Below are 16,474 nucleotides of genomic sequence, written 5' to 3'. Positions count from 1 at the left end.
ACCATCTCTAGACACTAATAATGTGAGAGGCCCAACAACAGGGATGCACAGGCTGTGGTGAGGGCGTGAGCTCCTCAGAAACCAGCGTGGGCCGGGACCAGACTCTGAGAAGTGAGAGAGAGAGTTTACCGGCTGTGCAATCAGCTCCGCCCGCATCAGACAGTCCGCACAGTTCTGCAGCAGTTCCTGGATCGTGTTCTGGTTCTGGTGCCTGGACATGGTGCCAGTTTGACTGTGGAGACAAAGAAAACAGACAGAAGATGACTTTTAGGAATTTAAAAATAATATCCAACTTTCATAGAAATTGCAAAGATTGGCTCAGAAATGGTCCTGTGAATCTCCTCACTCCACATTGTTCACACAATGAGGTTTCCCTCATAAGTGTGTGTGTGTCGATATATCACCTGTTCCTGACCCATTTGACAATGAAAGTACCCTTTCACACTGAAACATTTCAATATATAGTCCCTAGTAATGAAGACAATTAGTTATATAATCACAGTACAATTGTCTAAATCATGGAAATTAAAATGGATATCATACTATTTTCTAATCTATAGAATTTTGTGTTTTGTTGGTTTTGTTTGTTTGAGACAAGGTCTCACTGAGTATTCCTGGATGGCCTGGAACTCACTATGTAGACCAGGGTGGCCTCGCATTCATGGAGTTCTTTGCCTCCCAAGTGCTGGGACTAGAGCTGCGTTTCACCAATGTTTCGTTAGGTTAACCCAAAAATGTCCTTCATGACAATTTCTCCTCAGGTCAAAGATCTAATCCAGACCAACTTTGTGACCTGTAAAAACACATGACAGCAATGGCAGCCAGTGATCTCATCGGGCCTGTCACTCCTCCTGCTCCCTCCCACAGCCAAATCCCCGGGACATGTCCTTCTATGGTCAGCGGGCCAAGCACAGACAACAGGGATGTCACTAGCAAATCCCAGCACAGGAAAACAGAGGAGACAAGAGCAAAGCTAATCCTACAAAAGTACTTTCCACATTCACAGCAAGAGGCAGGAAGAACAAAGAAATCAAGGTATGAGGGAAAAGACGGAAGATTTAAGCATATTTCGTAGCTTACAGCCCCTGAATAGTGGTTTCTTCCCACAGTGTGGCTCATTCTAGGTTCTTAATCTGGTGATATGAATCAAGCTGCAGGCCTGCCCACTGCAGCTTGGTTTAAGAGAGATTTAAAGCACATCACATTGTGTCTAATATGTGTGGACGGCTGGATGAATATGCTGTAAGATGCCGAACTTCGGGGGTAGAGAGCTAGCTTAGTGGTTAAGAGCATGCGCCGTGCTTGCAGAGGACCTGGATTCAGTTCCCAACACCTCACTGGGCAGCTCAAACGTGCAACTCCAACTCCAGGGCCTCACACACCCTTTTCTGGCCCCCAAGAACACCTGCTTATGCATGCACATATGCATACTTCAAACCAATTTCAATTTTTAAAAAAATGGACAAACTTCCTGATAGGGCTTGAGAGACACCTGGTCCTTCAGCTAGCTCCAGTTTGTACCAGTTTTTATCGGTTTGATGCCTCTCTATCAAACTGAAATCTGTGTGTCCCTCTATGCCTTCTTTTAAAGGCTTGTGTAGTTTTGAACTACGTGTCTCAGTGTGTGCAGATCTGTGTGCGGATCTGTGTGGGTGCCTGGGGAGGCAGGAGGGCATTCGATCCCCTGGAGCTGATGTTACAAGCAAGTAGTTGGCTGTGAGCTGTCCAACATGGTGCTAGGAACCGAACTTAGTTCTCCTGCAAGACCAGTTAACGCTCTTAAGAGCTGAGTCATCTCCCCAGCCCACCCTGTAGGTTTTTAAGTAAGAATTGCACTGTTAAGAGAAATGGGGTGTTGAGCTAGGAGTTCAGTTCAGTGAGACAGCACTTGCCTGGCATGTGCCCTGGGTTACAAGCTTAGCAATGGGTGGAAATTGAAAGAACAATGACTATAACATAGCCAGGTGGGGAGGCCCACGTCAACGTGGGAGCCTCTGCCTCACTGCCTCACTACGAATTACCACACCACAGGAAAGCATTTTCTTTCTTTTTCCTGCCACCTATTTGGGGTTCCTCCCTGCAAGCAAGGCTCCCCAACAAGCCAGCACTAGCTGGATGTGGGTGAGGATCCCAGCTTCCCTTGGGAACCACTCCCCAATGACGACACTGGCTCCCTGCGGCAGGCCCAGACAGCGCTCTGCCTGAGCGTCCACCTGTCAAAGCCTGGACAGCCTCCTCCACTCCTGCACAGTGAGTACAACCAGTCTCGCTTCCTCTCGGCATTACACAGGAGATCTGGCGTGATTCCCACGCCGCTGGGACAGAGACAAGACTACATCTGTTGCCCTAACTTGTAGAGAATTCCAGCTGCCTTAGAACACTTTCCCGATGTACCTGCCAGAAAGCAGGAGGAACTGTAAGAAACAAAGGGAGAAACAGAGACCCGTAGGAACCCTGCTGAGAATTCTAGGATAAATAAGAAGATGGCTTGAGTTCAGGAGTTCAAAACCAACCTGGGCAACAGTGAGATTCCACATAAAATAAAGAGAGAAGAAAGGAAAGGAGGGACAGAGAGAGAGAAATGAAGGGAAGGAGAGAAGGAGGGAGGGAAGGAAGAAGGGAGGGATTAGTAAAGTCTTATATAATTACAATTGTTTCCTTTCTTTTTTTTTTTCTTCTCCGTTTACTCTTTTGTTATTTGAGACAGGGTCTCACCCCATAGCCTAGACAGGCCTGAAACTCACTATGCAGCCAGGCTGGCCTCATTCTCATAGCAATCCTCCTGCCTCGGCTTAGTGGTACTGGGATTCACAATCAGCCTGTTTTCTTCATTGAAAGGTGAGTACCTTTCTTCTGAAGCATTTGGAAAGTTCTGTTCTGCAAGGTGGCTTGGACAGTGTTGTCCACAAAGAATGCCAGTTCCAAGCACACGAATGAAGGAGTTATCTCTCCACACAACAAAAGTCAGACTTTCTTAACCAAGTTAACAAAGTATACCACAGTAAAAACCACCATAAACTGAGCCATAAGACAGACAATTAAGGGCACCTGGGTATGACATACATAAGAACTTTGTAACATCTTGGCAACTTTCCAGTCAATAGAAATCAACTTCGGAATAAAAATGTATTAAACAGGGGTATTGACTGGTAGAGGATGTGCTTAACATGAGCGAGGCCCTGGGTTCAACCCCTGGCACCACACACACACACACACAGACACACACACACACACACACACCAAATATACACAGATGCAGGAAGTTCAAACTCAATTATGAATAAACGCATCCAGAGTGCCATACACGTTTTTAGTCAATTTACAAGATGAAACTCTTTGGACAACAAAACATAAATTCTGGATCTTCTGAAACGGTACCATTAGAGTATGCTATATAACACTCCCAGATGTGTTGCCTCCAGGGAGAGGGAGCTGGGCAGTCTCCCACTGGGTCAGAGCATCCGGGTGGCTCGTCTTCGTATGCCCTCATAGTGTGGAAGACAGTCCTGTTAATGGAGACCTACTGGATCCTACCTAAGACAAGGCATCCTATCCTCTCACCCTGCCCACACATGTCTGAATAGTCTTTAAAAAGGTAGACTCTGTTCACTGTTCTAAAAAACGACGGGCGACGTGACACACGCCTTTAATCCCAGCACTCAGGAGGCAGAGGCAGGCAGATCTCTGTGAGTTCGAGGCCAGCCCAGTCTACAGAGTGAGTGCCAGGACAGGCTCCAAAGCAATACAGAGAAACCTTGTCTCGAAAAACCAAATAATAATAATACTAATTCTAAAAAACTCTGCACCCTTTACTAGAGGACTTTCATGATTCAACAAACGCCCTGTGTTTTGCCTTGCATCTTAGAAGATGAAGAGGGATGCACAGAAATGAAGTTTCTTTAAAACTGAAGCAACAAAAACCAATTGTTTGAATATGAAAGTAAGACCCTCTGTCATGGTTACTTGTCTAATTTACATATCCAGGTGGCTGGGTGCTAAGACTCTCTACAGGATGTCTGAAACCTTGAAGAGCACTAAAATCTATGGGTTGTTGAAGCAGCATCTCACACCATAGCACAGGCTAGACCAGAAGTCACGATGTAACCAGGCTGACTTCAAACTCATGCTAATCCTGCCTTTGGTCTCCTGAGTGCTGGAATTATAGCCACCAAGCCAGGCATGAATCCTGTTTTACTATACTCTTAAAAATCTGTTTTCACAGTACTGAAATGATATTGTTTTTTCCCTATTTATACATGTATATGGTGACACCTAATCTATAAATTAGGTACAATAAGAGAAGAAAAAGAAAACAGAACTGTTATATTTAGATATAGCAGTACATTGTAGTAAAGGGCATTTCAAACTTCAGAATGTTTTTTTCTGAATTTACCCAGGTTTTTTTTGTTAGTTTGCTTTGTATGTTGGTTTTGAGACAGGATCTTAATATGTCACCACGGTGAGCCTCCTCCTGTCAGGGCAATCCTCCTGGTCTTTTGAGTGTTGCGATGTTGAGATTACAGGAGTAAGGCCCTGCCCTCACCCCACTTATTTATTTATTTATTTATTTATTTATTTATTTATTTATTTGAGACAAGATCTCATGTCCCCACCTTGGCCTCAAACCCGCTCTGTGGCTAAGGGTAACCTTGAATGTCTGGCCCTACCTCTATCTCCGCAGTGCTGGGATTACAAGGCTGAGCCACCACTCCTGCCTAATGTCCATTGGGTATTTTTAGACAGTGGCTGACCAACAGGCAACTGAAAGAGCAGAAAGAGAAACCATGGGTAGCAGAGAGGGGTCTATTATCTCATCCTTAAAGGAAGCCTCCTTTTAGTCTCCATCTATTATAAAAAAAAAAAAACACTGCTAATGGAGGGCAGTCAAGAAAGCCATTGGAAACAGAGCAAAGAGACCTGGGTGCTCATTAGCTCTGTCCATCTCAAGAAGAGAGTCTGGCCAGCAACTGGGGAAAGGGGCATCCACCCTGACATTTCAGCCACAGAGGATGCTTCATACACAGAGCTGGCTGTGCTTAATCAAGAAGTGCAAGCAGAGAGGATTTTGACTACTGGGTTAGATATTCTCCTTCCCAGCATGCCGTGAGTGCAGATCCCTGGCCGTGAGAGTTGGGGAGCACAATACAATACTTTCTTTCTTCCTTCCTTCCTTTTTTTTTTTTTCTTTTTGGTATTAAGAATCAAACCCTGGTCTTCAAGCAAGTTAGGCAAGTGCTGGACTGCTGGCTTATATCACCTGTTTGGGTTTAAGCTCACTCTGTAATCCAGTATGGACCTGGCAATCCTCTTTCTCCACCCCTGAGTGCTAGGATCGAAAGGCTCTGCTGCCACACCCAGTTTATACGGTGCTGGGGATGTACCCAGGTCTCTGTGCCTGCTAAGCAACCGCTCTGCCAACCGAGCTTCATTCCCAGCCCAAAGTGGAAAGTTTACAAACCACATCCAGAATCAAACTAGCAAGCATACAGCAACTATGTTTCACTTTAAAGTGTGTTCTGTTTTATAGACATAAAAGGTAAAAGATATGGGGGGAAGCTCATGTGGGTTAAATGATAAGACTATTGACTTCTACGCTAAAATTGACAGATATTCTTGGGTAATTAAAGAGGTACCTTAGAAGATGAACTTTTCTGACATTGTTTTAATCTTCACACTCAGAAAGACAAATGACTCATCCTGCACAGAACCTGCCTGCGCAAACATTTTTTTAAATTCATTCTAAAACTTGTTTAAACAAGAAAGGCTCTAAGCTTTTGTAAAAGGAGGCCTTCATCGGTGGCTAAAAGGAAAATGTGTTCTGGAGTTAAGTCCAAAAACAAAACACACAGTTGTGTGTGTGAACAGCATCCAGCTATGTTTTATCTCAGCATGCTCAAATAACATTTGTTTCTTGAAAAGGAGATTCAAAAATTAGCTATCTTAAAGCACATGTTGAACATTTGCTTCCAGAATATAATAGAAAAAAATTTGATGACAGACATGAAACATTCCAAGGTAAAGATGTGTTGTTTTACAAAATAACTTCATAATAATTTTTATTGCTCATTAGACATTCATGTCACCTTACTATATTTCTTTCTATGTGTACATAATCTTTTCCATGTTACATCTTTCCTTCCTCTCTCTTTTCATCTTTCTCTTCCTTCTTCCTTTGGGTCATTTAGGGTCTTGCATTTATGCCTGAAATGAGGTTGTATGTCTCTCTGTATTCAGATTCATTGAATAAACCCACCCCCCCAAAAAAACCCTCAGTTAATGTCTGTTGGACATCGCAACTACACGGTGCATTAATCTTCAGGCTTAATCAATTCTCCTTTTATCATTTTCAAAGTGTCTTTCATGTATCCTACACTGCTAGCTTCTTTCAAGAATCTTAAATAAAACAAAATTTAAAAATGTATAATTTTAGCCCATTAACGCTTAACTCACTTAACACCCTAGCCATCAGCCGTGTTGTTGGATGGCCACTCCTCAGAAGTGACAGGCCCAATGATCCATCTTCCTCAGGGCTTACCCACACTAGTCTGCCCACACGTCTGCACGACTTTACACACAGGTGTGGCTACCCTACACCTTCATCATCTAGCCCTCCTACACGCACCTAACAACACAAGGTTTTGCACACTGCAGGTGCTCAGTGCCTGCTGGTTCAGCTCAGTAGAGCAGAAGAAAAACAAAGGCAAATGCACGGCATTAAACCAACCGTCCTGGTGTAGACCAGCAACCAGGGCATGGATCTATCCCAGTCACTGTTCCCATGCAACAAATGAGGGTAGAGGACTCTTTCCCTGGAGATTCAGATGAACAGGTCTCCTCTGACCTCTGACCTGTTAAATGTTGTCCCAGTATAAGAACTGTAGCTTAGCAGTGGTGGTGGCAGTGGTGTACACATTTAATCCCACCCTTTGGGAGACAGAAGCAGTCCTGGTCTACAGAGCGAGTTCCAGGACAGCCAGGGCTACACAAAGAAACCCTGTCTCAAAACAAACAAACAAAACCCGTGGGGCAGTATTCCAATAAAAAGTCTCACTTCTTTTGGGGTGGTTCTCCACCATTTTCTATGTGTCAGGTGGCTACTGCAGATGAGGGTGAGGCTTAGGTGTGTACTTAGGTCTACAGGGGGCTGCAGACATGAACTCCAGGGCTCTGCCTAAGGTGGCTGCTCCCGCTGTTAAGATGGACGTGGTTCTGAAGTTCCCTTTTGTGTTTCTGTCTTTGCCCCAAGCTATTGTTTTAAAGACAGTGTGCAGGAAAAGGGAGACAAGTACCTACAGGAAAACAAGGAAATGATTGTGGATTCATACATTGAAATTCTGCAGCAGACTTTGTGAATACATACAATTTTTATGCTGTAGTGTAGCCATTAAAATATATTTAAAAAGGAAAGAAGAAAAAGAGGAAACAGATTGGGTGTCAAGTATGTAGCATTCAGGAGTCCTGTAAGACTCAAAAACAACTATTTCAGGCAATTAAGTGAGAATGATGCATTTTAGCTGTATAAAAGAATTCCTCGCCGGGCGGTGGTGGAACACGCCTTTAATCCCAGCACTCGGGGTAAGACAATTCAGAGAAAGATGTCTTCATTATTTGGTTGTTTTTATTATTCAGTAGAAATGACACCAAAATATTTGGTTCTTACAAATTCTGTGTCAAAACAGAGATTTCTGTTTTGAAATACTTTCCTATGCAATAACATTTGTTTTACTGACCTCAAAAAAAAATTATCTACCCTTTTTACCCCTGAAAACATCAGTTCCTTCTTCCCCCAGGTGGCAGATAAAGCCAGAGGTGTGATGTTTGTGTCAAAAAGCTTATTTCCAAGCTAAACCCTCGACTATTTGCTGTTACTTTTCACTAAAGGGTCTGTATTTTTGATGGAATGTAGAGGTCTCATCCAAGGTTACAAAGTAAGTGAAACCTCCATGCCAAGGTGTCTGAGGTGAGGTATGAATTGTGGGTCTGAACTAGCATTTCCTAGGATGTTGTTTCCAGTGGTGGCTCGGCATTGTCTTGGGATCTTTGGGGCTATGACCTCACCCCCAGAACCACCTCTGACCATTTCCAGTTTTCAAGAGTCGGGGTCACTGGCACCCAGTAAGAAAAAGAAGAGCTGAACAGGGAGCAGAGCTCCCAGCCCCTCATCCTGACCAAAAGGCTTCTAAAATCTTAGAGAAGCTCCTCATCTGGAAAGACTGGTTACCCGAGTCAAGGTGGACTCTCAAAGTCACACCCAGCTTCTCTTTGCTCCACCTTAAGAAGTCAGCACTGAGACATCAGAACATCAGCAGATCTTCTCTTCCCAAGACATTTCAACCTCCTGAACTACAATGAAACCATGTCCATGTTTGGAAAAAAAATAAACTACTGTTGAAAGCTGTTTTGTCCCATTAAATACCAATCACACAACATCCTAATGCAGAATCAACAATTAGTCTGCGTAATACAAGAATCATGTTGGGTGGGGTTTTTCTAAGTGCATGAAACTCCTCCTAAGAGTATTAACAAAATAAAACAATGCATTAGGAAATAAGTATCTCACCGAATGCAGAAAGAGGATGCAAAGGAATTAATGAGGTCAGAAATTGTACTGGCTAGAAAAAGTTTGCAAGTAGAAAAGATGAATTCTAAGGACAGAGGTTTGATCTTTTTTCAGCTGGTGTGATAATCTGGATAATAAACTAAACCACTTGTTAGCTGTAAGACCTTGGGCAAAATGTTTTAACTACTTTAACCTCAGTTTCCCATCTGTAAATTGGGAGGTTGGTTGTGAGGTTTGCGATTACATGAGGCTTATCGCAGGTGTCTAGCAGGTGATGGGAGCTATTATTAACCATGGGTCTAATGTTTTACAAAATATACAATTTACCCGGGCTTAATAACAATACCAATGTTGTCTGCTGGATATTGAATTTACCTGAATCATATTTTGCCATCATTTAAAAACTTTTTAGAATATGCATCCTCTGAGTTACCTAGGCTCTGAGTTTCATGCATCCTCGGATTCTCACCAGGCAAAGCCCTGACCCCACCTGGGCAGTGTGGACTTTCCCACACAGCTGCACCGCCCACGCCCAGACTTCCCTTTTGTCCTCCTGCAATGGAGCAATGGTGAGATCAGCCAGGTTGTACACATGGCACTGCCCTGCAGAGTAGTCACAGGGGCAGCCCTCCAGAGGCTCAGTGACCACCAAACCTCCCTGTGCCCTAGAATGGAGGAAAGTCTGGTGGCAATGAAAACCTGGCATGGACTTCATCTATAGACAATGATCCAGGCTTTCCCAAAATCTTTCCTCCTTTCTCCTGTTTTCCAGTGTTCAGTGACCATGCAACAAGGAGCCCACTTTACATACCTCTTGAACTTTGCCCATGCTCTATACACCCGTCTACACCTGCTGAATTACACTTTTTAATAAAGTCTCACCAAGGTCCCCATGACCGATGTTATCTCTACTCATGAAAGCTTTGAAGCTATTTGTGCACCTCTAATGTGTGTGTGTGAGTGTGTGTGTGTGTGTGTGTGTGTGAGTGTGTGTGTGTGAGTGTGTGTGTGTAGCCAAGGCCTTGAGAAAGCTGGGCAAGCACTGTAGCACCAGGGTATACCCCTCAATACTACACACTCTTCTCATGATTTTTGTTTGCTCACATTAACTCTTTGTAAGCTTCACACGTGTTTGCAGCAAACACTCAGAAAATACTTGCTAAGTCAATGACAAAAAATGGAATTTTACATACATTAACATGTAACGACAGACCGGTCTGGTCTAGAAATCAATGTGGGAAAACCAAGATGAGGCTAGGTAATCTCTAGTGGTCCATTTCAGTCTGTGGCCCATTTCACTCTTGTTAGTTCTGGTTTACCTTATTGCTCAGGATGTAGTATGCTAGGCCAGAGCTCTTCACCTGAGCCACAGTCTCAGCCCCCCGCTTTGGTTTTGAAATAATGAGAACTGGGCAAGAATAAGTTTTAACATTATAGCCACATATTTCTGAAACTTAACGCCTACTGCCTTTAATCCATCCACAAAATCCTAGACTTGGATTGGTGGAAAAGCTGAGTGTGAGATTTGGTTACTTTGATGACAACTGTATTTTGGTGATGAGAATTTTATTTTAGCTACAAGAATGAGATTCCAGAAATTCTGCTTTATTTGAAAGAAGATTAATTAATATGATGTCTTATGCAAGGAAAATCCAAAACTTATTTTCAAGCTTCATGCCTTTTATATTACCAAGTGTGTAACACTCAATACCATTTATTAAGTGGAACACAAGAAGTCAAGTAGATATAGATCCCACCTAGCCTAAAATAAGCACAGGACAGGTGTGGGGGAGGAGAGGGTATCACAGTGTAAATTCAACCCAAAGGTGTTCTGAAAATGGACAAGAGCCAGTAATGAAATAGAGACACACTTTACAGTGGTTTCAATGACAAAAGATCTGGGTTCTCTACACAAAGTTACCGACTTACATAAGGAGGAAGGCTTCCTACATTTATTTCAAAAATCACCACTCTAATTCAACCCAGAGAGACAAGTTTAAATTCAACTAGTAGTTTCTACACTGAGTTTTGTACAGAGAGGAAGAAAAAATACATTTTATTTAGAAAGACATATTAAAGTCTTAATTGTTCATTTAGTAGAGGTCTCCAGCTCTGTTAGGCAGACAGGGCCTCCTAGTTGTACAAAGCCCGGGCAATGAACAAACAGCTCCCTCCACACAAAACTAAAACGCTACCAGAAAAACAGGTCTGGGTGCATGGACTCCCCACTCAGTCCCCATTAATTGAAAATGCAGAAGTCAGCACTTATGGGTCATTTTCTATTCAGCAGCACTAGGACAGGTCCAACAGGCTTGGGGGAGGGGGCTCTATCACCTGGGTCGCAGGAGAATGACAATCTCTGACTCCAGGCCCACCCCCTGACACAGCATGGCCACTGACCAACATCAGTCCTTAGGGGACAAAAAAAAATCCTTTCTCCAAGTGACGTTGTTTTCCACTTGGGTCTGCTTTCCCTTCCAGAAGATATACCGTTTGACAGGTTTATAAACAGCTTTTCTTTGTTGGGGAGGGAACAGAGAAATACTGTACAACGAAAAATCATCGTTCCCCGGCCAAATTAAAAGTTTTTTAGAAGAATCCTAATTAAGACGTGTATCTTTACCCAGTTCAAATATCAATGAATAAATTAAAAATATTACTTCTCTATAAAACCTTAAGAAGCCAAGGAAGTAAAATAACCAATTACTAGGCACTGACGATTGTTGTTTGAGAGGGCTGGGGGTGTAGATCAGCGGGTGGGGGTGTAGATCAGCGGGAGAACACTTGCCTACTGTGTGCAAAGGCTTTGGGTTTGATTCCCAGGACGGCAAAAATAACAAACCTAGATAAAAAAAACCTAGGCTACTAGAAGCAGACTAAATAATAAGATAAATAATGATAACTTGGTTCATAAAGTGTTGAAAAGAACTACTGAAAATCCCTGCATATTCTGTCCCACACTTGAATTGTGTAATCCACACATTTACAAAAAAAGTGGGAAGGCGAAGACAAAGTAAATTTGAGATTTAGGTGGCTGGCCAAATTATTTTAAAACCCGGTGTCACCGGACACAATCGTTCACGGAAATCCCCGGGCGCGTTTTGTTCACCCTGATGCTACAGAAACAAATAAATTTAAACAGAAAACAGAGTGCAGCTGGAAGACGGTCCAGTCTCTAAAACTGCTGGCAAAACAAAACTCCTCCGGAGCCACCAGGTTTCTCCTCCTCCGCCTGCGGCCAGAGCGCTGCGGAAGTTTTAAGGTAGTGGGAGAGCCGGCTCTTTCCCTGAGGCGCGAGCAGGGTAGGGCTGGGAAGGGGCGGGTCGCAAAAGTCTCACGGCTCACGTGGGCTTGCCGAGAGCAGCTCTGGGGACTGTGTGAAAGGATGCTCATTACCTTCTCCCACCCACCCGTGACTCCCTCGGGTGTGATTTCCCCGGCGGTGCCGCGAGGAGGCCCAGCCCTTAGTGCCAGGAGTTCCTCTGCGGCTCCTTAGCCTGGGAGCCCCGGTGCTTACTCCACGGCCCAGAATTTGATTGAGCCCACTCTATAAAGATCAGAGAGATGTCTAACTTATTACAAAGTCACCCAGGAGCCTTATCCGAAGTTTTTGTTGTTGTTTTGTTTTAAAAGAGACTCGGGGCCTCGGGTGAGATCGGGGTTGCCCAGTGGCCAGAGTAGGAGCGAAACAGGCCGGTTCAGGCCAAGCTTGCACCCCGCGCCGAGAGGCCATGCCTGCAGAGGAGCCCCATTTGCGTGACAGGGGAGTCTCAGGCAGGGTGAAGGACGCAACTTGGGTGCAAATGCCCTCGGGTAGCCAAGTAACCTAAGCGCCACCGCCACCGTCGCCCTCGGGTAACCATGAGTCGTGAGCCCTGAGTCACTCCGAGGCCACCGGACAGCAAAGGGGACCCCACTCCTCCACAGCTTTACTTTTCATTAGTTTGCAAGCTGCGTTTTGGGGCCGCTGCCCCGCATTGCCTGACCTATCACCAGCTGGAACAAAGCCGGGTCCACGACGCAGGGGACAGCGGGGGGGGGGGGACACACAACGAAAGGGACCTGTGTCCCTGCCTTCTACCTCTCCCCTTCTCAGTGGAGGAAAGGAGGCGGCGCCCCTAGGGCCACCCTCTAGGGCAGAAGTGAGGAAAGGACCATGGGACCCGGCCCAGGCGCACACTAAGGTGGTTGCCGGGATCCCGCACACACCCACGCTCCCTGGTCTCAATGGAGAGGTCTGGGCGTCTGGACACTGGGTCCTGCGCTTCCGTGACCTCGGGCGTAGCACTTTCCTCGGCCTAGCCCAGGGTTTCCTGGTCGGCCCCGGAGGCGCGCCCCTTCCTGGCTCAAAGTCCTGGGACTGAGCTAGGTGGCTGCCGGCAGGTACCCACCAGTAGCCATCGGAGTTCTGGTCGTTGACCGTGCAGCGCCGGGAGTAGTACATCCTGCTGGTGCCACCGCCCCCGCCGCCGCCACCGCCGCCAACGCCGCCGCAGGTCATCTCATAGCGCAGGTCGGGGCCGGACTCCGCGCGGGTCATGCGGCCCAGCGTGTTGATCCGCGGGTGGGAGCCGCCGTTGCAGCTCATGTCGCCGGTCACTCGGAGAGCGGCTCAGCACCGCGGCATACGCGAGGCGCCGCCTCGGAGCACTCGAGGGGCTCCCGGAGAGGAGCGCGGGGCGCAGGAGGCTGGCGAGGGCGCAGCGCTCCCGCAGGGCGGAGACGGGGACGGCGACTGGCTGGGCGCGGGAGCCGGACCGGAGCTGTGGCTCGGAGGGCGGCGAGGGCTCAGAGGAGCTGGGTCGCGGCTGGGTGTTGGTGTTGGTCGAGGCGGCGCGAGTCTCCTCCCCGCTGGCACCAGGCGCCCAGACCACACCTGGCCGGCTTCTTCCCAGGACCGGGTGCGGCCGCCTCGCCTCCCCCCCCCCCCCGCGTGTCACCGACGCCTGGGGCCGCCCTCCCCAACCTGCGGCTCCGCCCTGCGCCACCTAAGCCTGAGCAGCAGAGAGGGGCGGGGACCTGGAGACCCGACCTCCTCTGGGCGCCACGACCCTGTGGGACTTGCTCAGGCACTAGGCGCCCAGCTTGGTCACAGTGGCCCACCTTTTGGGGAACCCCCCTACGTGCCAGGGGCGGAAATAAAGTGGACTGGAAGGGCCTCTCGATTGGACGACTCTAGTAAAACATTGACTTTTTGCTTATCCCAGGAAGCCACACCAGCTTCTATTTAAATTATCCCAGGAGTTCGATCTCTGTTGTGTAAAAGCTATTTTCACAGAGAACCCCAAAAAGGGCTTCTCCAGAAATAATTTATCATGAGGATAAAGACATTTCTTCTGCTATTTTCCATCAGATGACAGAACAATGTAAGTTACAGGTTTGTTTGTTTGTTTCCCTTTCACTCTCGTTTTCAACAAGAAGCTGTGAGTTTTTAAAACACAGAACCCAAGTTTTCAACTTGGTGTAATCCTGGCACTCCGGAAGCAGGACTGAGTTCAAGGCCAGTCTGGGCTGCACACAAGGACTTTGCCTCAAACAGAAACAAGACACGACTTTCCATTTCGCGAAAAGAAACATGAGCTCGCTTGTGATAGGCTGCTGAGACCCAACCTAGCTCCCTTTCTGCGCCCAAGAACCCTGAACCGTCCCAGATGAGTAACACCCAGTCAGAACATTCCACCGATTTGTTCCAAGGCCACTCCTAGGTAGTAGATGTGTGTTAACTACACCATAGTCTCTGTGAAATGGCTTTAGATACAGATTCCGTACATTGGACAGTAAAAGCTGTTTGAATAACTTTGGGACAGTGTTAAATGCTCTTTAGTAAACACCACTTAAATAACTTTGTAGTAAATATTCTTAGTTTCCTAAATAATGCCAATTAGCTTTCCTGGTTGTACAGTGTGTTTTTCACATGTTTATGAGCTGATTAAAGCAACCCCAAAAGTAAATATCAGCTGGACAGTGGTGGCACATGCCTTTAATCCCTGCACTTTGAGGCAAAAGCAGGCAGATCTCTGTGAGTTCAAAGCCAGCCTGGTCTACAAATTGAGTTCCAGGACTGTCAGAGCTGTTACACAGAGAAACCCTGTCCCCCCACCCCACCCCCCAAAAAAAGATCAAGCTACATTGGCATGGGAGAAGGGGAGAGGTGGGTTTCTAAATGTGTGTCATAGCTACGTCTCCATTGACACTTCAACCTTTTGGACACAAATTTTGACAAAGAGATCTTGCTTGTGCTTTTGCTTCATGAGCAGACCAACTTGAAGACAAACACATAGTGAGGGAACAGTTCACCACTGTTAATACTCCCACTAGTTTCTACAGCCATCCAGTTTCCTCTGGTTTCCAATAAAGAATTCACCAGGCCAAAGAGTGTAGGCAAAACTGCCTTTTCAGAAATAGAATCAGTATCTGGAAGTCAGCCTCCACACAAACAACCAATAGTATCCAAAGACATTCGAGGTGTCAGTCACTAATGCACAGAATTTGGTTTGGGATGTTTTCCCACTTTTATACATCTTGTTTGTCCGGCAAATACCATAGGGAAGGGCTGGCACCAGTGTCACAAAAGATAACAATAAACAGCACATAGCTGCTGTCCTCATAAACGCTATAGTAGAAATGCAATTTAAGCCACTCGAGAGCCCCTTTCTCCAATACTAAACCACTCGAGAGCCCCTTTCTCCAATACTAAACCACTCGAGAGCCCCTTTCTCCAATACTAAACCACTCGAGAGCCCCTTTCTCCAATACTAAACCACTCGAGAGCCCCTTTCTCCAATACTAAACCACTCGAGAGCCCCTTTCTCCAATACTAAACCACTCGAGAGCCCCTTTCTCCAATACTAAACCACTCGAGAGCCCCTTTCTCCAATACTAAAGAGGATATACAGCTGACCTGTGAATTCACCTTAAGTACAATCCCTTTATCTACAAAACACCTCGCAGCAAGAAAAGCTCTTCTAAGCCAAAGAAGATCTGAGCGCTCACGTCGGCTAGTCAGGAGCCAGGCTGCTCACACCACGCAGACTCGGAGCTGCTCAGTCTATTTACAGAGCAGGGGAAGAAGTGAAAACCGCAGCCCAACCAGATAGATGCAGACTTGTGGCCATCATTGCTTCCTGACCTACCTTGCTGCGTCTTGCCCTTCTCCAGGTCCTTCCAAGAATATTGGTGGCTCTAAAACTGACCAAACAAGCCTAGCTGCGAAGACGGTGATTTCGTTTATCTTCCTCTTAGGCGAGCAGGAAGATAAAGCCTAGCTGCGAAGACGGTGGTTTCGTTTATCTTCCTCTTAGGCGAGCAGGAAGATAAAAGAGTGAAATAAGCAGGTTGGCAAAATCAGGAAGATGGACTCCAGACATACACACAACATTAGTTGTCTAGGCTGGCTCGTGCCGTGACAAAAACGTTGAACATCAGAGGGACCATCGTTCTGATCTCTGTGCTATATAATTCACTCAGGCAAGGACGCAGCTCAGAAAATGGAAATCTCGGCATCTTCCTTGCCAGCCTTCTCTGGTAAGGACCAGGGATGAAGTACCACATGGAATCATCCTTAAAATGGAAATTGCATAAAAAGTTTAAGGAGCCACCCGCTGCTAGGTGTGAATATTTAGTGTTTCCATCTTTATCACTAGATCAGACATCTTCTTGCTAACATGCATTTCCATGATGAGCCATATTGGATATATAGCATGGACCAGCCCATAGGCTCAATGCTAGACACACAAAGGTTGGGGAGATATAGCCCTTGTCCTGTAGAACATCAAAATCTGCACTATGAAATCGTTCACAACAAGGCATTGCCTATGCTGTTGTATTCCTGTACCTGTGAGGACACAGTGAAGGGTTGTCAAGCCTGTTTTTTACAACTGGGTTTTCAAAGTACAGGCCTGGAAGTCTGGAAGT

The 16,474-nt window shown here is 46.0% G+C and overlaps 1 protein-coding gene across 2 annotated transcripts in view; it reads right to left on the bottom strand.

Annotated features, from left to right (window-relative positions):
- LOC101826587 (desmoplakin) overlaps positions 1–13,363 on the bottom strand; it is a 45,371-nt gene extending 32,008 nt beyond the window's left edge. Inside the window, exons 1-2 of one of the 2 annotated variants that reach the window (XM_005066373.4) lie at positions 12,952–13,363; positions 130–232 (exon numbers count right to left, since the gene is read on the bottom strand). In XM_005066373.4, the coding sequence (XP_005066430.1) occupies positions 130–232; positions 12,952–13,148 (300 nt within the window). In that variant the 5' untranslated portion in view covers positions 13,149–13,363. The remainder of the gene's footprint in view (positions 1–129; positions 233–12,951) is intronic. The other variant, XM_005066374.4, reaches the window with a different exon arrangement.
- Between the last annotated feature and the right edge of the window lie 3,111 nt (positions 13,364–16,474).

Source organism: Mesocricetus auratus, unplaced genomic scaffold, assembly GCF_017639785.1.
Source record: "Mesocricetus auratus isolate SY011 unplaced genomic scaffold, BCM_Maur_2.0 Super-Scaffold_100013, whole genome shotgun sequence".
NCBI lineage: Eukaryota > Metazoa > Chordata > Mammalia > Rodentia > Cricetidae > Mesocricetus > Mesocricetus auratus.
This window is presented reverse-complemented; position numbering and strand designations above follow the sequence as displayed.